This window comes from Scophthalmus maximus, chromosome 16, assembly GCF_022379125.1.
Source record: "Scophthalmus maximus strain ysfricsl-2021 chromosome 16, ASM2237912v1, whole genome shotgun sequence".
Taxonomy (NCBI): domain Eukaryota; kingdom Metazoa; phylum Chordata; class Actinopteri; order Pleuronectiformes; family Scophthalmidae; genus Scophthalmus; species Scophthalmus maximus.
Window position 1 is genome coordinate 8,694,557 of NC_061530.1, and position 27,690 is coordinate 8,722,246.

The 27,690-nt window shown below is 41.7% G+C and overlaps 2 protein-coding genes across 3 annotated transcripts in view; one reads left to right on the plus strand and one right to left on the minus strand.

Moving 5' to 3' along the window:
* The window catches only part of snx29 (sorting nexin 29), a 112,986-nt gene that overhangs the window by 57,393 nt on the left and 27,903 nt on the right, over positions 1-27,690 (plus strand). For both annotated transcript variants that reach the window (XR_004785647.2, XM_035612467.2), the window contains exons 16-18: positions 13,074-13,190; positions 14,279-14,334; positions 14,767-14,848. Coding sequence is in view for 1 of the 2 variants with exons in the window: in XM_035612467.2 (XP_035468360.1) it covers positions 13,074-13,190; positions 14,279-14,334; positions 14,767-14,848 (255 nt within the window). In the remaining variant the exon portion in view is untranslated. The remainder of the gene's footprint in view (positions 1-13,073; positions 13,191-14,278; positions 14,335-14,766; positions 14,849-27,690) is intronic.
* Positions 19,023-22,938, minus strand: LOC118287368 (homeodomain-interacting protein kinase 2-like). Its single transcript, XM_035612469.2, has 9 exons — positions 22,812-22,938; positions 21,856-22,049; positions 21,565-21,756; positions 21,215-21,396; positions 20,953-21,076; positions 20,736-20,855; positions 20,531-20,611; positions 20,275-20,447; positions 19,023-20,147 (listed from the first exon to the last, which is right to left on the minus strand). Exons 1-9 carry the CDS (start codon positions 22,858-22,860, stop codon positions 19,700-19,702), a joined length of 1,563 nt encoding a protein of 520 aa, XP_035468362.1. The 5' UTR covers positions 22,861-22,938; the 3' UTR covers positions 19,023-19,699.

The window sequence follows — 27,690 nt, forward strand, 5'->3', positions numbered from 1 at the left end:
TTTCCTCAGAGAGCCTGGAGCATAGTGGTGGGACACGATCGCGCCGCAGGCTCCCCTCTGGTCCCAGGCAAGCTGGGGTGCGATGGCTTTGTTTGAATCAGCCTGTCAATGTAGAACGCAGGTGTTCTCCTTCGTCCCTGATATGTAACAAGTTGTCTAAAAGAAAAATTGTAAAATGTGAAAGTGGCTGCAGTTGCAAGGCTGGTGCCACGGAGGAGGGGGAACGAAAAAGATGTGCAGCAAACCGGGGATGCAGGGTGTTCTTATTATTGTTCGCCACCAATCTAGTTTAGTACGAGTGTTCCTAATATTCAGAGGGATGATGGAAAAAGGTACAGGGGCTTTTTATGTAGTTAATAGTGTGATGGCGTGTGTCGAGTAGTGTACGTGTGTATTTATTCTCGCAATCCTGATGTGAGGAGTTAGAAATTGTGCGATTTACGTGAGTAGCCTTCAACTCTCCTGATTCAGCTGCCTCGCTTCAGCGGCCGAGAGAAAATCTCACCCACCATGTTATTGATTTTTGAAAATGTCACATTAAAGCCTTGTTGGATACATACAGGCCTGCCAGACACAAATAAATATTGGCCGGGGCTCAGCCCTCACTAACCTGGGAAAATACGCCCGTGTTTGTGACCTACATCAGTTTTAATTTAATGATGCTAATGCGTCGTATTGACTTTGACTATGTTTATATTTGAGCCAACTCTCAAGTGGCTCGATGCTCTTTCCTGTTGTGTCCTCATCTTTTCACTTGTCCTGTCTGGCCTGTGCACTGTGCATAGCTCCATGAATAGTCACGATTAATGGTTTGAACGAAACGCCTTCAAGGTGACAGGACAGGACCACTGTCACCCCTTAAACTCTGAATTTTGGGGGTGGTGGGGTTTCAATCACATCTCCACCCATGCGATTTCTCGTGAAAAGCCACAGTGCATCTCTGTAGGTGTTCACCAGCTAGTCGCTAACTTTCTCTGTCTGCTGTTTGGCTGTGGGCAGGTAGTGTGCAATAGGTTCATCACATCTTATTTAATTTTTTTTGCTGAAAACAGTTGCTTGCTGCTGCTGCTTGGAAACAAGGGTGGAGAGAGTTTGTGGACCAGAAAACCAAAAGCAATGAGATTAAATTGGGTTTACTCTGTGACTGCAGAGGTGGTTGATAGCTATGAAACGACCCCGTACATTACACACAGTCAGGTGATCCGTCCTCTATATAAAAGAATTGATTAGCCATTAGCGCAGCTTCAATGCAGCTCCCTCTGTATTTGTACTAATTCAGTAAAATATAGCTGAGCATCATGCCGCAGCTGCTGGCGTCGCTGTTGAGTGACACATTTCTAAGTTGCTTTGATTTATTTATTCATCCTTTATTCAACCAAGAAGTTCCCACTGAGATACAATATATCATCTGTCAGGGAGTCCTGGTCAAAAACAAGTTTGCTTTATTAAAACATGCAGGAACAGATAACACAAAAACAAACTTATAGTCATCCTAGCAACGTAGAGATTCAGAAACCCCCGTCAACCAGCCAACTTTGTGCGGTTCTAATGTTCCGCCAGTGTTTGTATTTTGGTTTCCTGCAGGTTTTCCCCCTTCAAGTGTAGCTGTGTTTTGTCAGTCACTGTATCAACCCTTTGAATGACAGGGCACAGCTCCACCTCCATCTGTGTTACGGTTTTAAAAAAACACACAAAAAATCATACCTTACCTAAGCTTTGTCCACCTTTGAGCTGTTATTTAACCAAACTGACTAAGAACATGAACTGATACACAGCAGTGACTTGTGGAGGAAGCGTTTATTTTTACCCTTTGATGAGTCCAGGATCTTCCACCGCCGCCTTCTCACTCGCTTCTTCATGCTCCTTACCCCCCCCCCCCACACACACCTTCATTTTTTTATTCCCTCCCTCACTTCTCTGCTGTGATGGTGACATGGCGATATAAGGTGTGTGCGTGCGTGCATTCAAACGGCATGTAAATTCCTGTATGGGTGAGTGGGATTTCTTACACAAATCGGCATGGGTGCTTGATCTAAGTAGGTTTCAAAGTGGGAGGGCACTACAGCATAATCCCAGCGGACTTGTCAGAAATAAAAGAGAAGGCAATGAAATGATGAAATCAGTGAGAGACGGGGGGATGCAGAAAGAGAGAGAAAATCAAGGAAACTACTACAACTCGAGGGGATAGACGCATAAGCATTTTAATTTCCATCGTTATTGCGTGGCGCTCTTCATTGTGTATGAGCGATAAAAAACAAAATGACACAATACAGTTAACACGTCCACTGAGATTTCTGAGAAACGGCAAAGCCGGCATGACATTGATCGGGGAGGCTCGAGTGATGAGGGAAGGGTGGGCAGGTTGTGATGTAACACATCCTCATATCGGCGCTCACAGGCTGTTAGTGTCAGGCTGGAGGTGAACAACACTCGACGGCCTCTCGACCTCATTGTCATGCAAATCACTCACTCATTGGGCTGCTCGTTGTTAATTCCATTGTCAATCCATTTTGAATCCAAGGTGGTGGTTGCGTGAATGTGGGCATTCTGTAATTGAAACATTGTTGAACATTGTGCTCCTTTTTGATATAATGGTACAGAATGATGTCAGGAGGATGCTGTCTATGTATTGATGTCTTTCATTTGTTGTACTGAGAAAATACATTTCTGGATTTATGTTTGATGGGTCAGAGTCCATTTTTTGAGATAATGGAGAAGGTTATTTTCCGTGTGTGAGAAGGCTGAATTAAGACCATAGACTGTATATAAAAATGGACGTAGTCAAATGTTCCCGGAAAATTAAGCCAGTGCGCAAGTGCCTGAAGCCTGTATTCTTTGGAATGACCAGCAGAGCGCTACTCCCTGGTAAAGACAAAGTGTGAGGTTCTTCTGGCATGACAGGTCCAGTGACCTTGACCTGTACACTTGAATCACCTTGGCATGAAATAAGGTACGTCAATAATGATGTATGTGAACATATGGACATGAACAGGACAGGAGAAATGCAAAAAATCAAAATAATGTAAATGAATGAGCCACTGTTGAGTAAGTTGTAGAAAAGAGGCCTTGGTGGTTTTAGGAAAAAAAGACAGCCCCTCCTCAGGCACTACTCATTTTCAAACTCACTTGAAATGTGAAAGAGACGTTCAATGATTCCTCTCTTTTTAAGAACCTATTAATGCTACCTACAAATGCGTCGGACACTACTACATAAGCCAAATCGAAATTAATAGAAAACTTTTCCATAAGAGAATGATGTCTGACTAGATATAACTATGATGATTATACAACTTCATATACAACCACCTTTTTATCACGTTCCATACACAGCTCTGTACAACTGAACCCCAGCAGCTGAACAAACTGTTTGCTCGGTTGTCATGGTGCCGCTGTGGCAAAGTCTTGATAGTGTTTTGAGGAAAAGTCTCATAACTGTATTATTTTGCACTGTTCAAGGGTGAACTTTTATGCTTGCATAAGATCATTTTGACAGAAACTAAAGCAAATCTTCAGACTTATGAAAATAAATTGGATTAAACACTGACTTAGAGTTGTAAACTGCAACTGCAGTTACTGCAACTTAGATACATACTTACCTTACCTCGCTATGCAATTATGTCAAGTAATTTCCATTCTGCATCATATGTAGAGTACATTATGGCATATCCTTACTATTTAAAGAAGAGACATGTTTTTATCCTTGAAGGTCCAACATCAGGTTAACAGGTTTGGTCTTTTCACTCACGATGTTGTATTTCTTTTCTCTCCTCTCCTCTCCTGCACATATTCCTAAGCACCAGTTTGCATCAGTTTGTGGGCTGTCAATCAAACAGAGCACACAGGCACAGTCCTGATGGAGCAGATTAGTAGAGGATTTGAATTAAACTCTGAATAAATATGAAGATGTTTTTTCTTCTCCAGCTTTCATTTTGCTTATTGAGGCGTGAAGGTTTTCAGGCGGCTTTAAAGATGCATGAGGTAATTTGTATGACTTGTATCGATATCTGTCGATCAACCACCAAATTAAACAGAGTGGCAATAAGATTACTGTGGCAGAGGGGCTCTTTTGCATTGAATGGGTCGGCCACCTCATTAGGGCAGAGATCCAACAGAATTATCTGAAGAGATAACATCACTGGGCAAACTTCAGTAATACTGTTTTGTAGTTTGTGCTACAATGCTTGAATGTGAGGCTGGGCAATCGTCCACATCAGCTATGCTGCTAGCTCATGTTAGATAGATTTTTTTTTTTTTAAATACATCACACATGGAAGAGACCATGTGATTTTGACTAATCAGCACAGCCATCTTTTTGGCAATATTTCATGTTGGTTTGTGATTGATCCACATTATTAAGAAATTGTTTTTAAGTTTCTCTCGAAAAGTGGATCACCCCTACTTGCCCACCCTTACTGATCCAGGCCGGAGGACAAGATTCTGAGCAGCTGTAACTCCTGCATGTATATTGTTGCCGGTCTGTCCTATGATGCATTATACTCTCACCTAAGACACCTGCAAACCTCAATCACTAGAAGCCGCCTCAGTTGTTTCTGTATTCCAGGTTCAGGAGTGAGGCGTTTGTGCTTCAAATTGAGGCCTCGTTACATCATTCGCTGCTGCAAACGAACGCGTCTGTAGCTTAAAGGCTGGATCATCCTAACCCAAATTCTTCAGCAGGCGTCTGACTCGCATCCAATAAGCAAACAAACTCTAAGTACATCAGAAATCTTGTGACTACACATTTACAGTTGCAGCACATATTTTTGGTGTTGGTTTGTTTTCCCTTGCTGTATTTAAAAACAGAAGAATTCCTGCTGTGTTTTAATCATAAGAATAGGGCGAGCGCCTTTTGGAGGATAGCGAGGAGATATGGGTTGAAGACTTCCTGTGGGATCAGGGATTCTCCCTTTGATCCACGAGCTCATTAATTATCCATAAACAACATCAAGAACAAGAACAACAATTACAAGCCACCGACTCAGAGTCTTCTCCGTTCAGAGAAATGATGCCCGGATAACCAGGAGAATATGAGCAGATATGCCTGTGTTATACCCGTTGTCTTTGCTGTGTAATGTATGTGAAGAAAAGGCAAAATACTGCATAATGCATGGTCTTCTTCTCGAAACAATGCAGGTGAATATTCTTTGAAGTGTTTGTGAGTACAAAAGCCTGCCCTAGCCCTTAAAATGTTCTTTTACACAAAACATTTAATTTTTCTGTCTCCACGAAACGACGCCTGTCCAGACTGGGAGATTAATGCGTTCTCTCTCATGGATCTGGTTTCAAATGCTTCATGCAGTGATGATTTCAGTGTTTCAGTTACAGTTTGTGAAGGTTTAATTCCTATTGGGATGAATCATTAAAGACGCAAAGTGCAATCATCGAACCAGTATTAAAACTTAATGTTCCTGCTATGAAGCTTATGTATGTTAAAGTCATTAAGCTGGTCTTTAGTATCGAGTTAAATGGCGAAATTCTGTCGCTGTCATGCATTTTGCCACTGAAGCTCTGCACTTCTGCTCTGCCAATTTATTATCTGATTGCTACGCCCAGCCTCCTCTTAGTTACTGTTGCTATGTCTGTCAACGTTTTCATTTGTGCACGACTGAACAAATGCAGTAAACAATAATGATGTTTGCAGTTTTACTCCTCAAAACTCTTTTTGAAACAATCGGTCCTTGATCTCAGTCAGAGGTAGAAGAAAGAAGCGTCTCTTCTCTAGCCAGAGGCTGAAATGACAGCTGTTAGTAGAGCATTTTATCAGCTGCAGTTAGGAAGCTATTTCAGATAATGTTAGCCAATGCTTGTGGTTGATTGATTTTATTTGATAAATCTTGTTAATAGCTGGTTTTAAATATCCCCTTGATGACTGCACATGTGATATCACGCTAAACGCCTGAGGCAAATAAAGAAACAGCATTGTTCTTGTGTTGCATTGCAGAGTTAGTCAGAGCCTCAAACTGTTTCTTCATTCTAATATAATCCTGTTCTCAAATAGGCAATGGTTAAAGTGATCGGTTTGGCAAACAAAACGCTACAATATCTTGGGTAATGGTGGCTTGCGTGGCCGCAGATGTTCGCCTAAACTCTGATAACGTCCAGGTCAGGACTCCACACTGAGTCTATAGGTGCTGATTTACTGTATGTTACTGCCAGTGGTTGCTCTAAATGTCTGACCCCCATGACCACAATAAACCTTATGCAAAAGGCATAGCCTAAATGAATTGTTGCCATACAAATTATTCAACTGTGGATATTTACAGCTACGACCAACACACACAAAGGAGGGGAGTACCTCTCAGCTCAGTGGAGAGCTCCACCCGTTCTCCCGAGCCATAAGTAAAAATCAGTGCCACCAGATTATTTAGCAGAAATGCTCACTTAAATCCTATGTCGGCCAAGTGCACAATCCAACTCCAATCTGACACTACTACAAGTAGCATCAAAAGGCCAATCAAGTTATAAGAGACACTCTCACGCAGTAAAATACACTCACTCAACTGACAAGCTATATGCCCACACAGCTACTGAACACGTGTTTTCACTCATTATCGTCATGACTTTATCATTGCTCAAAGCTCTAATGCTCTAATGCTCAATGCTTTAATTCAATGCTCTGACAGCGAAATAACCAATCACAGGCATGTAGTCCCTCCAGTTGATTTAATCTAGCGAAGTTTGATTTAAAATCAATGTAAATTTGGCCCGGACTGTTTGCTGGCACAAGTTTGTGCTCGAGCCCCCCCCCCACAGAATAAGTGCCCTACGTTGGAGTCTGGGCTTTTTTTCAGTCATAACCTGTGAGTTAATGATTTACAGTTTGGATGTAATGCTCGGTTTCTAGTACAGGTTGTAACCAAGCCTATGCATTCCTTACACATACAGATATATATTTATTATACCTTAAAATGTGCAACAATAATCCATATAATAATAATAATAAACTACCAACAGTCATTTAATCCCCCACAGTCTGCTCCAGCCAGTGTATACATGAAAAATTTGCCTCTTGACAGTATAAAGTTTTTGAGTGTAAACCTAATCATAATATGTCCAAATAGATGTGGCATGCATGGACCGCAGGAACATGCGCTAAGAGAGGGTTTTTAGTTCTCAGGGTGTTCATCTGCATTGTGATGAAAACACCCCCAAATTAAAGCCGACAGGCAGACTGCACTTCGACATTGTCACCACTGCAGCGTTTCAAAGTAATAATAATACTACACAACCCAGACGTGAGTGATCCAAGTGTTGGTGCGAGGCGTCGGTGACAAACAGCTACGTCTGTACCACAGGCCTGATTTAGCCTTTTCTATAGCCTCCCGTTCCCGTCTTTTGTGTTGCTCCATCTGCGCTCTCACGCGCTCACTCTACTGAACTCATCTTTCTCTCTTTGTATCCGTTTTTTTTCTCCTTCTCTCGGCCCAGAGTGGACAGCACAGCTTGTGATGTCTATCTTGGTCCACTCTCACACTATCTTTCTTTTTCCTTCGTCTTTCGGTCGTGTCTCTTTCTGTTTAGGAGCAGCTGTGATGAAGTGAGTCAGAGACACAAGCTGCATTTAGATTTACAAAGAAGCCCACACTGGTCATATTCTGGTTGAGGTCTCACCCAGTTTAAGATGTTTAAATGAACCTTTGATGCCCTGCAACTGGGTCTCTCTTGTGCCATGAATGGGAGAAAAAAAAAAATGGATGAGAGAATTTTCCTTTCAAGTTGTGGCGTCCTGCCGCCTCTGAATTATTACCAGCTGTAATGTGAACACTGAGGACTGCCTGCCTTCAGGTTTTACGTAACATCACAGGACACAATAAAATATTCCGATGAACATTTAATTTAAGAGACATTTCTGTTTAATTGGATAAGAGAAAAAAGCCCCGAGGATTTCACTTGAGGAAATATTTTCAAAGAAGCATCTGCATCAAAAAAAAGAAAAGAAAACAAAAAGCATTGAATCTAGTAGATAAATGAATTCAGGGTTAATAATATGCTTGATAAACCAGACCCTGCTTGGATTCATAAGCGTCTGTTTGCGTGTGTTGTCACTGTGGTGGTAACAGAAACATTAAAAAACTCCCCTTCCCTTTAATTTTGAATGTCACTACGAGGGCAGCAAACAGGTTTGACTTCGAACTTTATTAGTGCAATTTATATTGATAAGCAGAATGTTAACCTATAAGTGAGCTCAGATCCTCACGCTTGTGCATGGTCTTGTGCCTGCTTTCAACACATCGACTTAAGATGACTAAATATTACCTCTCACTGACGGGAGCAAATGTTAAGATATAATCAATGTTATTCTATTCATGTGTCATAGTCCTAATGTTTTTACTGCCCCCCTCGGAAAATGTAACCCCGAGAGCTGGTATCAGCTCTGCCCTGACCATGGTCTTGTCCTTGTCTTGCCCCTTGTCCGATATTCTCTCTTTACCTCTTGACCTCATATTGCTCCACACCAGTCAAATTAAGTTTTGTGTCAGCTTTACCATAGGTTCAGTTCTCTTGCTCTCATTTTCTCTCTCTGTCCACCCCCCTCCCCTTTTTTTTTGTGGGGTGCGGCTCAAGAATGGAGCGATTTGCCAACAAAGTTGCTGAATTTGCTTGCCCCAGCTCCTCAGGCAGTAAATTCAGGTATCGCAGAATAGCCTTAGGATCTCCCTGCTTAGCTATACATCCATGGCTTCAAGGCTGTGGATAGGGCATCGGCCTAAAGCAGGCAACAAGCTTTGCTGACTTGTTGAGCTGTCAGGTTTGTTGGGATGTTTTTGTGCTTTCACACTAAAAGCATTTCAACTTGAAGTGGCACTGGCTTGAAGGAAACGTGTAAACCATTCCATCATCCTCAAGACTAGCAGATTACTCTTCAGGTTGAGAGTGTCAGGAGAACAGACTCGCATGCTGTACGCACTCAGGCATTCAACGCACTCACATGTTTAACTCTGCTCCTGGAATTAATATCATCCCTCTGGCTTGTTCATTAATTTCAGTTTGTGTGCCACGTTCTTTGGATCTGATTCATGTCATTGTTTGTCATGTTATCCTTTTATAATTATTGTCTTCATTTGTACGATAAAACTCAAACCGGACTCGTTCCGACGTCGCCCGTCAGCTCACGAAACCTCACTGCGACCACTTTGTTCTGGACTGATCTTTATTTCTATAATTTATTTTTTGGCGTGGAATGGATTTATGCAGCCTCTAATTAGCCCTCATCCTTTCGGATACAATTTTTATTGGCTGTTGCAAGCCTGATGGGAGCTTTTGGGTGGCCTTCTGTCGACACGCATCAGCTCGAGTGTGGGATAATGCAACTGACTAGTGTCCGTTGCATGTAAGGTCCAGGCCCGAGAGAATGAAGACTGAAACCTGGCTGTGCATCTAAATGACCCTGCTTTAACAATGATACAGAAGATTAACTTGACCATTTAACAAATTTGCAACACTAGCACGTAGCCACTTAGCCACGCAGCCAGCGCTTAATATAGACCACCACTTTCACAGAAAGTAATACACACGTGCACTCACGTACACATACTGTACTGTACATGCACGCACACACTCTACCAGAGAATGACAACTGATTAGCTCCCTCTCCCTGAAAATTAATTGGGTTTCTTCACGCTTAAAATTAATTCCCTGTTTCATAAAGTCCTATTTAAAGAGTTTGTGGCGGCTAAATAAATGAACGATGAATGGCTGGTGTGTTGAAGACAGCCAGGACGGAGGACGGAGTGTCTTTGGGAGTAACCACTTCCTGTTCCCCGAGAGGAAAACGTCAGGAGGCGAAGTGTGCCCGTTGGACTGTAAATATGTTTAAGTGTGCGTTTGGGTGTCCTTTTTTAGCTTTTGAAACAGACGTCAGGGTTCCTCCAGGATACAGACAGAAACATTGAGATATAAGGTTTTGGGGATTGGTTTTCGAGCAGGAGTCGGTTGTGTTTTACGTTCAAAGATTACCATCGGCTCTGCTTTATTGCCTTGCAGCCCTATCTGATCCTGAGATGTCTAACATCTGTGCTGTTGAGAGTCACAGTAGATATTGACTGGGCGCACTGATATGTCTGTTGAACATAAAAAACATTTTTAAAGTGGCAAGACTGGAGATCAACCGAGCCCAAACGGTTTAGATGCAGTTTCATCCCCGTGGTCCCAGTTGAACACTACCCATATTTTTCAAGTGTAGTAAAATAAGTCTGTTATTTAGTAGTAAAACATACTTGGAGTTTTGTTTTTTCAAAAAGTGTGAAAAGGATTATCCCTCACATCAGCTGCAAGGGATTGAAGGACTTCAAAAAAACTCCCAGACTCGTTGCAACTATTTTTTATTTTATACTTCGGACGATTCAGCGCCCATACAGCTCAGGTTGTGTTTGACAGCCTGAGGAGACGCACGTCGTTATTCACTTAATAACGTTGCAGCTGCAGTTAAACATAGCACTGAGTAACAAAGGCAGACGGATATATAAATCAATGTGGAGCCTCCTCTGTAAAACTTCTTCATGTAGCAGCGCTTGGGTTGATGAGAGGAATTGTTATTGAACACATTATTTGTAGAAAAGATTTGTTTTATTTATTCAGTGTGTACGACTATTGTGTGAAGCGTCAGGGCTGCTATGATTCCGACTATTGAACACAACATAAATTGTATTTGTTTGCTTCGTACAACTCACTCATTGTTCTCTCTCAATCCCTTTCAGTCTTTCTGTTAATACAAATCTAACATATTAAAAACTTTGCCAGCATGTCTAAAACATCTCTCCCACTCAAACTAAATATAGACATTAACACTCCTGGGACAATAATGGAAGCAGTGGCGTCTGAAGTGACCGTACAAGCAACATTTTGGCATCTCCACCTAAGTTAACAAATTCAGTTGGGCAAGTGAGCTTTTTCTGATCACTAAACGCACAGCGCGCCTCCTGATTCAGTGTGAGCTGTGCTCCGGTGTCCTTGCCCGTGTGCTGGTGAATAGTGGAGAATGAAGGCTTATCTCTGTATTCTCCTGCTATCAGGACCCCCTTTTATTCTGAATACCTTGCCTGAGTAGCTTCAGTCTATATATATATTGGTTTTTTATGTATCACATTTGTACTTGAATGAAAACTTTCAGTTTTTAATCTGTGTTTTCAAATCCTGTTCTCAGATCTCTGTGCTTTTTAAAATTTTTTTTTTAAAATTTCACTGTTTAACCCAACTGTGGTTTCTGAGGGAGAAGAATTTGACAAAATGTTTGTACTCCGAGGGGGAAGTCTGCTTCCCCGAGGTTGGGACAACACATGCACTGTACCGTAGCCTTGCTTTCTGTATTTTTGAAATTGGAGTTGTCATGGCAACTGAAGGATTGAAACCGCTTAAGCACCACCTGGATTCAATGAATTTTATAAAAATTGACGAATATTAATGAAAATATTTCCCCTTGAATCCCTCGGCATCATCACCTCTAGAGGGCGGCAGTGTGTGGCCGGGTCACAGCGGTCACAGTTGGATTGATTGACAGAGCTGCATTTTGGCTCCCGGTAGTTACTGTAATCCACCTTAAATAATAGGTTCATATTTTTTACAACAACATTTACATGCCAATATACATGATCCGGGTACAATAACAAAATACACTTACCAAGACCTCGAAAGCTCAAAGCAACAATGTCTGGGGGACTGTATTTGGGCTGGGAGTAGTCACTTTTAAAAGTTCTATGTTGCCAGGTAGTGAGGGGACACTTCTGAGGGTTAAAGTACCCCATCAAGAAAAAGCAATAAAAAACTTGAGAGACATGAAAAAAAAAATTTAAACCGGGTCTCTTAACTGGAGCCAGGGCTAAAATGTCTTTTCATCCTCCAAGGAACTCACCTGGATATATAAAGGATATATTAGAAAGAATACAAATGTTTTCTTCACAGAACCAGCAAAGATAGATGGCCAACATAAAACCTACTACGCAAATGTTGTTGCAGTGTCACAAAAATAGTCACACAGATGGTCACACAGGTCCCAGTTTACGTCTTGTCACTCATCACATGCTCACTCACTCTGAAAGCTAGAACGGTCTCATCGAACACTTGGATAAGTAGTATGTTTTTCCAATAGATACAAAGTAGAATTAATTCTGCTTTCAACGGCGCCTTTGTTTGAAATAATTCATGCTTATTATTTCATCTGGTGCTTGACATTTTCTTTCAGTTCAGAGTTGTCGTAATAATAAATCTCAGATGTAAAGTGGTAGGAATTCTGCTTTGACATTGCCTTTTTTTCTGTAATCTATTCAGTTAACTTAATAAATCCAGTTTATTGTGATCATTATCATTGTCGCAGTCATTACATAAGAGGTTGTCTCCCCTCCTCCCTTATGGCAGTGTGTGGGCTCCTAAATGGGAAGTGGATACGTTAATGGATGAAGGTCGTTACCCGAGCCACAGTGGCACGGCGCCTCGGCTCACCTGTCAGCCGGGGGATGGTGCTCTGCTGAAGCGGCTCTGACAGCAGGTGTCCTCCATACAGCACAGTGTATGTCACAGCTGTCAGTCTCCCGACAGAGACCTGTCCACACTGCCCAGCCTGGTTAGGCAGACACAGTGGGAGACGCACACACACTCACACACACAGAATAGCTTGGCCATATTTGCAGGAGCACATGCATGCCCATGGATGTGAATAATACCACGTCAAGGTTAGTTAGAGCTGAAGACAATTGATTAGCAGGTTGGCAGGAGTCTTGACTGTTCAGGATATGAACTGGTTTCACCCCCTCACACTCTCCCCGTCTTTCTCTCCCCGTGTCACCCACTCCTCTCCCCCTCCGTCGTCAGAGCTTTGACTGTCTCCCAGAATCTGTCCTGCTGTCCACATCATTACGTCTCACCTAGACTGTCACTGCCTTTTATGTGTTAAAACGAAACTGAGAATTATACTTTTGACTGTGCTAATGTTATATATGATGATGTGTTGACATGATTGTTTATGGTCTATTTCTTTTTCTACATAATTGTGTTTTATACTATTGTTCTAGAGCATGACAAATTAACATGTTTTATTTGTGTGTGTGTGTGTGTGTGTGTGTGTGTGTGCGTGCGCGCAGGTGGCCGAGATGCACGGTGAGCTGATTGAGTTTAATGAGCGTCTGTACCGTTCCCTAATGGCCAAAGACCACCTCATTGTGCAGATGAGACAGGAACTTATTGACCTGAGAGGACCGGTGAGTGACTGGACACACACACACACACACACACACACACATTGGTTTCCTGTCTCATTTAGTATCTCTGCGGGATTTCCCGTTTTGTTTTTCCTGCTGCCTTCCCTCTCCATCACACCGCCCTTTTCCCGAGAAGTAATTTTGTTTGATATCCATCTCCAATTTGCACTTGGTTTGTCTTTGCAGTGGTGCTCTGCTCATTTTTTCTACAGTCAATGCCTGCCAATAACAACTGACTGCATATTTTTTCGTGGAGTTGTCATCTATGACACTGCTGTGTTTTCATTTTTCCTTGGTACTTCTACAGTGCAGTTTCCTGTCAAACGGTGGGCACGTCTTTCTTTTTCTCTGTTGGTAAGCCCTTGTTAAAGGGTATTTCAGGCCAACTATTCTTTTTCCCAACAATAACAACACACACAAACAGAATGGCAACACCTGGTCGTGCTCAGGAGAGTATAATTCCAACCCTAAAACCAGGTCCTCACTCTCAAAAAGCAGTCTCTACCCATGGGGACCTCAATTTTAGGTCCCGGTGGTGATACAAGTCTCCTGTGGGTTAGTGTGTGTTCAGTGTATTCAGGTTGTCCCCTCCAGAATATGAAAAACAGGCCCACATACACACACACTGTCCCAAGTGTGAGTTGTTACAATGGCAGTGATGGGAGCCCCAGGCTGAAGACAGGACCTCTTATCCCTCAGCTTCAGCTGTGCTCTCTAGGACCAGTGTGTGTGTGTGTGTGTGTGTGTGTGTGTGTGTGTGTGTGTGTGTGTGTGTGTGTGTGTGTGTGTGTGTGTGTGTGTGTGTGTGTGTCCTTCTCTGACTCCAGATTGCTGCATGATTCCACTTTCCAAGGGCTGCTGCTGATGACTTCTGACCCAGTCTTTCTCTCTCTGCATCACTCTTTATTACTTTATATTACTTTTTGTGTGGAGGCTCAAAAACAACACTATACAACACATCTTTGAATGTCGAGGCAGTCCAGATGTGTACTCCCGCTGATTAAACTGTAATTACTCCCAAATGCTTTTGTATCTATGAATGTGAATGTGAATCTATTCACTATCCCTGACCCCACTCTCATTTCCAGGTTCCTGGTGATTTGAGCCAGACATCAGACGACCACAGCTTGTCAGATTTTGAGACGTAAGAATATTTCTCTCTTTCTTTTCCTCTATCATTCTTTTACCCCCACCGCCTCTCTCAGTCCTCCTCCAACTTTCTATCATTTTATAATAATTCACCGTCACCCCTGAGGTTTCTTTCATTTTGATTTTGACAATAGTTGCATATCCATATAAAATATCCGTTCCGTTATTCTTTTAAGATTTCCCAGCGAACAGAGGTCATCACTGTTTGATTTCATATATTCATTCACTCATTTTTACTCTCAGTTCATGACCACATTAGATTTTGAGGTGTTTTCCAGAGTGAGTTGCAATTTGCTGTAGCCGTCCAGGCACAGTGCTGATACACTGTTGATGTTGCTGCTGCCAGTGATAATGATAATGACAATGGTGATGCTGACGATGATAATGACGCAGGCAGTGAGGATGGTTTGTTGTTTGTGTCACTCAGGGCTCATCGTGCACTCATCAATGTGTGGATCCCCTCTGTGTTCCTGCAGGGCAGATCTGCCAACGCCTACCACGTCTATCAGGTACGCTGAACCACATTAACATCTCTCTGTCCGGCCAGTTTCCTCCATTCGCAAGAAAAGACATTTAGTCAGGACATCTTGATCACATATGGCCATGCACGGCATTGTGGTCATCTTTTTAAATTGAAATATAAACAATACAATAAAGGGATGAGTTACAACTTCATTAAACGAGAGAGTTTGCATTAATACTTCATCATCAGTGTTCATTAGTATTGTTGAATTCAATGCTGGTCAAACAGAACCGTTTGAATTCAAAAGACAGGGAGGAAGTTGTCCTCGCAATGGCAGTGTTGGTCTGCTGGCCTCTCAGTTAGTCTGTCACTTGAACGACAAATATCTCAACAACTGTTTAACAGCTTGCCATGACATTTTGTACAGACCTTCATCTGGCACCATCACTTATTCAAATGTTAAATTTCTTTCAATTTGGTAGCTAGTTAGAGAAGGTAAAAATGGCATCTTCTTCTACTTTTTAATTTAAAGATGATTAGTTGCAACTAAGGCAGCAAAGTGAAAACACATTTTTTATGGAGCTTTAAACTCATTCACTTTCCCTCTTAACATAATGTTGTTGTAAATTTAAGGTCAAGTTAAAACTGGGTCATAAACATGCAATGAAAATATGAGAAAATGTTGAAGTAATCCAAGGTATTCAAAATTCCTTCCTCACTTTGAGTCATCAAACGGAATACCTTACAAATGACATCTGAGGGTGTGTCTTCAGTAATCTGTTGTTTCATTCATTTGAACAGTAACCCTCACAACACTGCATAAATCTGTCCCAAAATAGTGACCCACTACAATCTGTGAGTGGGTACAATCTGTGCAACCAAGTCACATCTATGGCGTTATACCAACAATAGCACCACTCCGCTCTGTGCCAGCTGCTTATCTAAGTGAGGTGTGTTGGGAAATGGACTCCAGAGCAGCTTCAACAAACCAAACTGCTGCTACTTCTTGTATCCGTCAAGTTATCGAGCAAAGTAGACAACGGCGGCTCATTCCCTCTGTGACTGTTTCACTGTGTCTGTCACATCAACAAGGCGTTAAACCTCGGCTCTCTCACCTCACCCGGCCCCCCCCCAGTGAGACAGAAACACACACACTGAGACAACCAGTCCCCCGGTTCAGCTTCTGGAGACAAACTGTCACACAGACGCTCGTGGATAAACACACTTGTGGGTTGCGGTACAGACACAAATATGTTCACTGTGTTGGAATTCACGCATATGGATACGCACTGACATAAAAAACAAGCACATATATCTGACCAGTGCCATGCAGGTTCACACATAAACACACACACACACACACACACAAACCGCTGAGTGTAAAACAGCTCACATTTTAAAATGGCAGCACGTGGTTGGGAAAAGTGACAAGTTTCTCTCCAATTTGGCGGCTCATTTATGCAGCATGACTTACTTACAGGTGAGTGCATCATAATGGTGCTGTCACACTGTAAAAGCAGTAATGGGGAATTCATTGCAGACCCTGCAAGTTCAACTAGCCCCCGTTTGTGTCTCTCATCTACTAAGCATCCAACTTTGTCGTCTTTGAACACCTAGGGAGTCATTTTACAGCATGAATCACTGTCATGAAGGTGTTTCAAGAATCCTCAAAACACAGTAAGAGCAATTTTACATCCAGATTGTCAGAAGAGTTTTTTAAGGATTCTGGAAATACATTGACAAAAGTAGTCCATCAAATATCTGTGGTACATTTTTTTACATGAGGAAATCCCACATGTAAATGAATAAAGAATGATAATGGTTTGCTTAAATATATGTGAATCACACTGTAGCTTGCAGATTTCTGCCAAGCTTTGGGGTATAATCAGCGTGCACCTGCAGTTTCCAATCATTGGAGCGACTCCAGCGTGCGACCTGAACATTTTCCATGTGTTGCACCGATTTGGCCTAATTTCTCCTTCTCAACAACGGCCTCAGTGAGACTACTGTCCAGCCCTGGAGCTGGTATAAAGCCCAGCCCATCTGGTGAATTGGATACTTCCTTTTCCCCGAGCTATATTCGTCTAATGGCTCCCTATGGAAACGGCTTTTGTTCTCAGACAGGCGAATGGATGGCAAAGGTTACTGGAGTCATTGTTGTTAAAGTGAGGTGGTTGTGGTAAACAGCCTTAAAGACCTCGGAGTTTAACAAAGAGAGGCCAGGGGTCTCTTTAAAATACCCTCAATCGGGTGTATAGAATTTTTTCCCCCCTCAGATATTCACTTTGAAGCACACGCATACACACACGCACACACACACACACACACACACATGCACGCACACACACGCACATACACACACGCACACACACACGCTTGCAAAATCGAACCAATGATGAGAGCAATGAGGCATAGCCGAAGCTAGAGAGGTTTCTGGGAGGCTTTGGGAGTGAATGGGATTTTAGAAGCTGAATACTAAGTTAGGTCACAGCAGCAATGCGGTTGGAAATAAGCACACTAACAGGTCTTAGGTGCTGCTACACTCTACCAGAGAGGAGGGAAGGCTGGTCTTACCACCACCTCTCACTCTGTGTTCCTAAATGTCTGCCTCTTCTCTTTCCCTCCTGCATCATCCCTCTTTCTCTCTGCCCCTCCCTATTTAGTCTCCCTCTCTCTGCCAGATTGCGTGGTATTTTGGCAAGGGCCAGAATGCTTGTGCTCCATTATCTCTTGTTGTATTTCTTCCGAGCCACTTTTCACTCCATGCTCTCTGAAATGACTTCCATCTAAAGGCCTGTGGACGGATGACGAGAGACAGAGATGGAGAGCGAGGGGCTGATGGATTTGCTCCATTATCAGTCAGGTTTTGCTCTTTGTGGGACGCCGTGCCTCTGGGCTCCCATCCCACCATACCACCCTGTGCCTCTTTTCCCCTTCTGAAGTCATAATGAGAGAATTATACCGGCCGTGGCAAATCAGTGTCTCCCTCCCACACAATGCCAACAATAGAGGCTATTATGAGAGGAGGGAAGGAAGCATCATTTGCACGCTGTCAACGAACACTGGGAGTCATTTGGTGTCTGCAGCAGTGTCTGTGTTTTCATTACCTGTGCATTTTAAGGCTGGCGTTGTGGCTTGGAAAGAGAATCACTCAGAAGCTGATGAGGAGCTCTTTCCTATTCCCCAAAAAAGGAGGTGCTTGCTGGTTATTTGTTTTAAGGATCTGTGTTGTGGGGTTCGTAGGTTGTGTGCAATAAGTCAGAGAGCAGAGAACTAAAGCAGGGTGATGTAATGGGATTTAACTCTGGGCATAATGGCTCATATTTTCAGATAGCTTCAAGGCATATGTTGTGTGGCACTTGGTTGTAAACATAAAAAAAATGGTTGTGTTGCAAATGATAACCCTTTTTTGCATTAATTGGTCATAAAATGTGATCTCCCTTAGATTTAGATCACTTAAGATAATAACACAGTAACAGTTATAATCTTGTGTCTTTATTGGACACACCCATTAAACATCGACAGTTTTGTTTGAAAAAGTAAGTGAACCCTTTCGATTTAATTACTGGTTGAACCTCTTTTGACAGCAGTGACCTCAAACAAGAGTTCCGGAAGCTGTGGATCAGAGCTGCACATTTTTCTTTCCAGATGCTCTGGGGTAGCCCTGCTGCGATGCTGCCATGCTAGTGTCTGATCGGAGCTTTCAGGTCATTGATTATTAGGTGTCTTATGTGCGGTGTTGCAGCAGTAGGAGGGACAGGGGCTTACCGCGTTGATACTTGTGCATCATTCCAACTCAACTCCAGCAGAGCTTAGTGGCTTGATCTTTTGACTTTGAATAAAATTTTTGATTTTGATAATTTTAAAGAACTGGAGTTGGTCCATGGGCATTGTACTCTTGTTGCCCACTGCAGACGATGAACTTTTCCCTAAACATCAGGTTTTTTGTTTGTTTAGTTTAGTTCCTTAGCTGCTAAAGGGAGGCGCAATAGAATATGAGAGGATCTTTCAATAAATTATTAGATAAAAATTGTCTTACTCCTGAACAATCTGTCCCCTCACTTCTGACATGATGGCCATTCCCCTTATTTCACCTAATAATGATAATGATAACAGGGTTTAATTGCTGCTGTACATTCAGACTGCAAACACAAAATCAACTTCCTTGTACGTCCTTGGCAATCAACCTTTGTCTGACACTCAATACTTTGAACAGTTAATTGATTTAAACAGTTAATTGATTTAATTGATGTTAATTGTTGCTCAGCCAAAAAAACAAAACAAAACAAAAACAACTATTTGAATACGTTACGATGTAATGATTCTTACTTGATTCAAAATGTGTTGACTGGAAGTATTAGTATAATGATGACAACCACATTTCCCATTAAAATGTATACACATAACTTTTTAACTCCATTTGTACCGATACCACAGCAGTTCTCTAAATAAAACCATCTTACCCAGCAGACTTATTTGTTGTTGGTATTTACAATAATGTTTAAACTACACTTCGTATTTATGTAAAAATCCTGCAAACGTGGACATATATGTGGAGATATATATAGGTTAAGTTACATCTTTAAATTTCAAATGTGCCTGATTTAGTCTGAACATTTACATACAAACTGGTTCAAGAATTGTAAATTAATGGTATACAATAGCAGGCCCTTGAGATCATATTGATCTTGTGCATTGAAAGAGCAAAAGCTGTTTGATCATTTTCTAATGTCATACACAAATTGCTCATACATCATAGCACATCAAAACACGCAGGATGGAATTCAACTGATAAAGTGTTCATTAACATTATTCTTTATGTTGATTTTCTTTCTAAGTCTGAACACAGTCCTTATGGCACTGCTGAAGAACTTGAGGATCCTCTTTGGGCAGCTCTTTACTTTGACGGGTGCACCTTCATCAGGTGACCCATCAGGGGCAGATGTCTCCTCAGCCTGATTAGGACTGGCGGCATTTTGGCCGACAGCTGGTTCCTCTTCATCTGAACCAGCAGCTGCTTCTCCATCAGGCAGGTTTGCATTGCCTTCATAGGAGCAAGAAGGAGCTGAGTCTGGAGAGAGAGGGTGGCTGTAAGACCATCAACTTTGGGCTTCTCCTCAGCCTCATTAACAAGTGTTTGTTCCTGAGAGTCATCTGTCTTGCAGACCAGCATTTGTCCAACTGAGCCTTTATCAACGCCAGCAGCTGCTACTCTATCAGGCAGGCTTGAATTGTCATTGGAGACATGAGCAGCAACGTCTTCACCTTTTGGATAAGGAATGTCATCATCTTCCAATTCATCCGATGTCTGGCAGACCATCATTTTTTCAAATGACGCAAATGCACTGAGTACAAATTACAAAAACATTTGACTAAATCCATCAGTAAATAAACTTTAATTCAAAAACATTCATTCATTCATCCAATCATGCATCTATCCAACTCTACTGATACCAAAACACAGTCACTTACTACAAGCTGGTGTCCATTTCTTCTACCAGGTGGTTCATGGAGAGAAATGGGTGCCTGAAAGCTTTCGCAGGAGTGATTCTTGTCTTCGGGTCCATTTGCAGAAGACCTTTAAGGAGGCTCACAAATGCTCTGCAATCGTCTATCTCAATGGACTCCTGTGTCTTTGGGTAGATCTGGATTTAAAACAAAGATATAGTTTCATTTATCTGCTTCGGACTGAGTGAAAAAATCAATTCTTAAGGAATGGACCATTTACTGTAACCAGCTCATCCAAGTAACAAACACTCCAAGTCGGTTCAGGCACTATTCCAGTTGTCTGTTGGTATTCCACTGGGGTCTACAAGAACAGAACATATATCAAATACTTTTTCCTAAATGTGTTGATCATTTAAAACTGTTGTCTGATGAGGAGATCAAATAATATCAACACCTCACGGAAAAGCAAAACAAGGCTAAAATACCTTCAGCAGCCATTTAGGGTAGTCCCAGTTCTGGTTCACCTTGAAGTAAATACTGGTGAAATATCCGGCACTGAGGATGTCGTCAGCTGGTTGGCCCAGTACTTCAACTATGCTCCTCACCTGGAGAGAAAATAAAAAGAATCATACTAGACAACTTCCAATAGCAAGACTCTGTCAGAGGTTGTGCAGTCAAATCTACATATATTAGGGTACTTACCATCTGGTACTCTGAGCATACCCCAAACAGATGGCTGGCCATGTACAAGAATGAGAGAACACAGCCAAGACTCCACATGTCTATTTCCTTGGTGATGGGGAGGCCTAAGACGACTTCAGGTGCCCTGTTTGTAGATTACAAAATCCATTAAGTACACTGTCAAATTCAACATTTGTATTTTAGACTGACTCGACTACATAATTCCAGCTGAAATACAGAACCGCAAACGTGTTACATGATGAGCTTTGCAGATCAAACCTACCTGTAACCCAGAGTCTGCAAGGTCATCCCACGTGTAACTTCAGAGGTCATACATGACAATCCAAAGTCTATGAGTTTGACTCTGAAGGGTTCATTCTCATGGTTCACCAGCATGATGTTTTCTGGCTTCAGGTCACCATGTATGACTCCAAGTCCCCTCAGAGCATCTAGGGCTATCAGCAGCTGCAAAGAGAGAGGAGGAAATTTGTAGATTAAAGACACCATTGATCAAGGTGCAGGTCTGTACAGATCAACAGGACACGACTTCTGAGTTTTAAAAAGCTCAATCCTGAGTTTACTGCCCTTACTTCTATATTATATATTACTTGAATGTTTTCATGTAGGGTTTACCTGCTCTGCTATCAGACGTATCTCACTGACAGAGAGTGGCTCATATTCTCTGTCTTTCAATAGCTGGTGAAGATTCCTGTCTAGCATTTCAAAAGCTAGACAGGTATGTCCTCTGTACTTGAGCCTTTCGAAGTACTGCACCACGTTTGTTTTCACTGGGTCAAGAACACTTAGGACTTCCAGCATGTCGATCTGTGAGAGGGAACATAGAAAAGGGACGACATGGTATGAACAGTTTATTTAGGAAATGTATCAGAAAACTTCATTACTAAAGTGGCATGAATGATTTACCTCTATTTTTGTGTCTGTATCATCCTCAGTTTTAAAAATCTTGAGGGCCACATCCTGTGCCGTGATCAAATTCATGCACTTGGCAACTTTGCCATACGATCCTTCTCCCACGAAGTCCAGGAAAAGGTAGCAACTTGTGTTGCTCTTGAACAAGTCGCCATTTTTTACCTCGAATTCCTCTGAATTCCTTTCTTCTGTGAGAAAGGAAGAGAAAGTGTGAACAAGGAGTTGGTGGGGCTTATTCAGTCAACACAACATGATACAAACATACAACTGAAGCATTCACTATGTCCATGTAAATTAAATGTTTAGTTTCTGTTCTGTGAACACGTGAAGACGAGCAACATGTCAAATACTTGATGTAGCAGCATGAATATTTTTTAAGTGAATCATATTCCCATAGATAATAAAGAGTGAAATCATCTTCTTGTCTCAATTAGAAAACAAACATCTAATCAAAAGCTAAATCAGACTTCAGTTTTCAGATCCTTTAATTAAGTAGCAGATACAGATGTTATGAAAAAATATGATGTAATATATTCAATAACAAGCACAAGTCTTGCATTTAAAATTGCAAATGTAAAAGTACTAATCACACAGGCATGATGTCAGTGTTATGATTATATAATATACTATAGCATTACTAATACTGATTAATGAACATGTAAGTATTTTAATTTACTGTATCACAATGCATCGATGTTTGAAGAGAGAAAGTTTGGTTTCCTTAATATATCATAGAGTGCTTAAGTTTACTTTACAACAATGCATTACATCTTATCAGGACATTATTATAGTATGTTTCCAAAAATCTTTCATGCTAAATTATACCTAATGATGGTATAATAATATAATGAACATAATATAATATATTGAACATAGTATAATAATGAACATGATAAATACAGTATTTGAGTACATGTAAGAACACCACTTTGTGTTGACAGTTTTCTTACCTTGTTTAACTGCTGTAAAAGAGTCGGTCATTCTCAAAACCGTTGACATTTTGTCAGAAAAAGTGTTTTCCACAAATAATTGCGTTAAATCCTCAACTAACTTGATGTTCGCAGGCCGAGAATTGTCTCCAACTGAAGTAGTCTGAGCAGTTGACTGCTTTTATATGAATCTGTGGGATTCTAAATGACATCATTCGGCTGTGATCCAAAGTGAGATTCCGTAGTCGCAAAATTCTAATTCTAATTCTAACCTGACAATCGTTGATTGGTTAAAGGACAATATTCGTTAAAGGCAGCAACACATAAGTTTAAATAGGTAAGCATGTTACTGTCCCTTTTAGAGAAATAGCGCTCTGCGTGGCTTTGAAGTTCATTATTTCAGTTCAGGCTCAAGCAGCTACCGAGCCACACAGTTTTCTGATGAGGAATTGAATTTGAATACTCAAACAAACTGTGGATACATATTTTTGTTTTAAGTCCTGTGGAAGTTTTTCCTTTTACAATTCCTGTACACAAGTTAATCCAAGAAAACTGATGAATCTCAACTCCCCACATTCGTCAGAAAACTCAGCTCCACATTGATGGATGGACACAAAGGATTTGAAAACGCAAAGAAGAGTTAAGTACGACGAAGATACTGTGGTTGTGAATAAAGTTCATCTCTAAAGAAAAAAAAGTGCTGTGTCAGTTGCTAACTATCTGACAAGGCCAGATATCTTCGTGTGCAGTTCCTTGCTGCAGCCATGCTACTTTCGTGGACAGTAAATGACAGACGGAGTTATTTCACATTAAGCCAGTTAAGACCGTACCTTAACAAAATGTTAAATCTGTCATTCTAATGAACGATGGTGGTGATAACTGCCTAACAGTAATTTAAACCAAAGCAGTGGAGATTAACCAGCTGTTTGGAGAGTTCTGTGGATTAAATACCAGTGTTAAAGGGACGTTTCAACAACTTTCTGAGGAAGATATGATCAGGGATCAAACAAACTGCTTTGAACCCAAGGCTGATGACTTTAAAGTTATCGCAGAGAATGCTATGGCTTGGAAAGCAGAGGCTCAGCTACGCGTTGTAGAAGCTACAAAATGCAACAAAGAGGTTCAGCCATCAAACAGCATTTCCAGTGCGTGCCACTCCTTATCAAAGCATGGTTCCACGGCAGGTTCCGTGTATTCTTCTTGTGAATCATCTTTCTGTTTCTTCTGCTCATCTGAAGGCGGAATCGGAGATCTACATTGTTAGCCCAAAAATCCACTCCAAAACAGAAACAAATCTTAGAGGGAAAAGAAGCAAAAATAAAAAGGGAAAAAGAGGAGCTTGGAGGCACAGAGATCAGATGTTAAATAATAAGATCTTGGACGAGTTTAAAGGGCTTTTTATCTCATCCAAGTCATGATGGAATAAACTCTTACTTGGGTTCCAAGCATCCCTCACTCACAGACAGGCAATGACATTCGACACAATTTCCAAACAAACATGCAACTACTTAGCCACGGATCTTCATGTGCTCATGTATCCATCTATCCATCTATCCATCTATCCATCCATCCATCCATCCATGTACAAGCAAACACAAAGACCATCAAAGTAAGTAGCACAAATATAATTCAGTGTGAATGAAGTTTATGTACATTGCAGTATATGGAAATATGAAAATGTCAATGTTGAGAAGTAGCACCTCTGATCCATAACTCCCTGGCTGTTTTGCATATACATTTATACTGTATGTGCACATATTTCAAATGAGCAATTCTCTTTGATCAACAAAAAGCTGAGCTCATAATTTCCACACAATTCAGGGGCTCACTGCAAACTTCTCACAGTTTTAATTATGCTAAAGAGACTGTATAATGTCGACTTTAACTCTTTTCACTTATTGTTTTTCCCGTTTCTTTTGTTCTCTTTCTGAAGGAGTGCATCAGATTTTAGAGATATTGTAAAAAGCTTATGTGCACACATGCCCGCCTTTTTTTTTTTACCTTTCCAGTGCCTTGCATAGTACAGAACCTTTTAACTGTAGTTGTTTGTGTATTGTTGGAGAAAAAGAGTGAAAGAGGGTCACGATTATTTACATAAACCATCTTTGGCTTCCCTGTGCCTCCCAGAGCCTCTAATATGCACCATATGCAACCACATAAATCAGCCACTCAATGAATAATTGAGACGTCCTCTCTGGCACCCTTTTAGATGTGTGCACCGCTGCCTGCAATAGGCTGCTATCCCCCAGAGAAATGCAATGTGGGAAATGTGTTGGCACCTTTAATATCTATATTAGCAACTGGGTAAAGCAGGGTTAACGTTGGAGACTTGTTGCTGCTGAGGCGTTAAGCTTTACACCCAGAACCGCTCCGTTTGAGTCGCCCTGATTAGCCAAATCAGACAGCATGTTGATGGGCTGCGTTAGCTATGCAGATCAGATAATACATCCATATGTATCTATGTGAACTTTGAGTGTCTGTACGTGTGACGGTGTTGCATTTGAAGACAGATGGATGTTTTTGAAATGCGGGTAATGCTCATGATCTTCTGCGCATTTTTTCAACTGGGCCATGGGTTCCTGTGTTGCCGTGCACGTGAAGGAATCTTGAGTGTGTGCGGGCATTCATGTCAGTGATTATGGTTGTTATAATGGCTGGTTGGTGACAGAGTGAGATAACTATTATGTTGATGATGGTAATGATGAATCTTTTACAGTGATGATGATAATTACAGTCGTTGTCTTGGTCTTACATCCATCAGCCATAGATTAAACACCCTTGGGAAGGCACGGAGGCTGCTTTAACTGCTGCACATTGCAGCACGGACACCACATCAACTTCAGCGTTGGCATGATTTACATTACATTTCCATTTCAGGCACTTCAGTCATCGCTCTCATCCAGAGCGACTCAATGTCTCGTTCAATTGCACTTAAATCAGATGCATAGCTGTTGATGGACATGCATACTGGCTAGAGGAGGACGGCACCGTAATATAATCCATCCGTCCTCTATTCGCTTATCCTGTAAGGGTGGCAGGCCTTGGCTGAGAGGCAGGATGCACCCTCGACATGGAAGGTACAAGACAGGTTGCCAGCCCATCACAGGATAAACATACCCCAACAACCATTCCCACCATTAGATAAATTGGTAGCCAGAATACTCGGAGAAGACCTAAGCAGACCCTTGGAGAACTTGGGCAACCTTCTAAATGTAAGGCGACAGTGCTAACCATTGCCCCACCCCTAATATAATGTAGTACATTGTTTCTGAGCTGTATGGGCATGTTGGTTATAATGCGGCTTGGTCCGGCACATTGTTGACGCAGCGCTATCTTGAGGCAGCCGGAAGTGGTTGTGATTTTGACCAACAAAAACCTGCTCTGAAGTTATCGGCAGAGTATTTCACTGTTATTGTGTGTTGCTAGCTGGTAGAAATGGGATGTGAGATTAGATCTTGTGCTGGCCTGGGACATGTGAGCGTGCCACACCTCCATTTTCTGCTCTGTCTACTTGTCTGCCTCTCCCTCTAATGCTTTATTTTTCCCCCATCACCCCTCTCGCTTTCCCCCTACCCGTTATCCTCCTGCCCCCCTTTCAGCTCTACTTTGCGCTACATCCTCCACTCCGCTCCTTACCTCCAGTCATTTACTCCCTGCCTTTCTTAATACACTCCAATTGTCAGGATTTGTCAGTGACTCATTCATTCACAGGAAAAAGAGGTGAGAGAGAAGCAGTATCCTACCGGGACTGAGTTTTCAGTCAAGTCGTTCGAGAAGGGACACACAGAGAGGAGGAGATGACAGGAGAGGGGCGTGGGTGATGAGGAGAGCAGTTGTGATAAAAGATGGAGATAAGAGCTGCGGCTTGTCCTGTTTTTCCCTCGTGCTGTTGTGTCAGGCGGTCTCTCCAAGGTGTAGCCACCGCCTTAGAAATTGAGCGCTCGTATCTGGTTACCACCCGCCAGTCTGAAATAACTTGTGCTGAGTGCTCAACTGATAAAAAGTTTTTAATGTCTGATGTTGATGGCAGCCCTGTATGAGGAGTGTCTAGAAAGTGTCTTTTTTTCCTCAGATTTTCTATTGGTGGGATTTGATCTTTGTCCAGCGTGCTCAATGAGCAGTAATGAGCAGTTTTGCATTATTGTGTCTCCCCTGTGCATTTTAAATAACTGGAGGACATAGACGCTGCTAACCAGCATTCACCAAAAGTAAATTTCAACAAAATTCTGTCTTTCAAAATCAACTTAGGGATTGTTAGCGGGTGGAGTTTTGTTTGCTGAGGTTTGTAGAGTGATGTGACACGTTCTTCAATGCAAATAATGAAATAGAATTTTTAAAATAAGTCTCTTTCACATTCAGAAGCTGTTTTCGACTGGGATGTAGGAAAGTTTCGGACAGTCAGTCAGTAAAATGTGCACCCTCCGTGCACAGCTCTTTTAGTTCCATTCATTAGATTTTAATGAGAAGGATGCTTTTATTTGATGGTATTGTCTGTTAGCTGCAGGTGTTGAATTTCTTTCTGTTTCCAGAATCAACAAAATATTATTTGGCCCAAAACCTTTCCATACAACATTTAAAAGGAGATTAAATAAGGGATAAAGATTAGTAGACGGGGGAGTAGTTATATGTGCACAATCGGACCAATGAGAGGGTGAAAACTGAGCTTGCTTCAACCAAAGGAAGGTATAGTACAGGTAGGAAGGTACAGTTCAACATATAAAGAGTGTTATATTCCCTGTTCACTTAACACATATATCAAGTTAATCAAGTCTGATTGTGTGTAGTGCAGCAGGTTGGATGCTTTAATGAGCCGTAGTATTACCAATGGAACAATGGAGTTTGAATTGTTTTGGTTGGTGCTAGTAGACGTTTTGCTTGTCGATTTCATTCATGGACTCAA

Bases quoted from the DNA above. Each gene is read 5' to 3' on its own strand.
- LOC118287368 (XM_035612469.2), bottom strand. From the start codon at position 22,860: ATGTCAACGGTTTTGAGAATGACCGACTCTTTTACAGCAGTTAAACAA. The intron at 22,050-22,811 runs GTAAGAAAACTG...CCTTTCTCACAG, and splicing joins TTTTACAGCAGTTAAACAAG to AAGAAAGGAATTCAGAGGAA. The intron at 20,448-20,530 runs GTAAATGGTCCA...TTTTAAATCCAG, and splicing joins ACTTGGATGAGCTGGTTACA to ATCTACCCAAAGACACAGGA.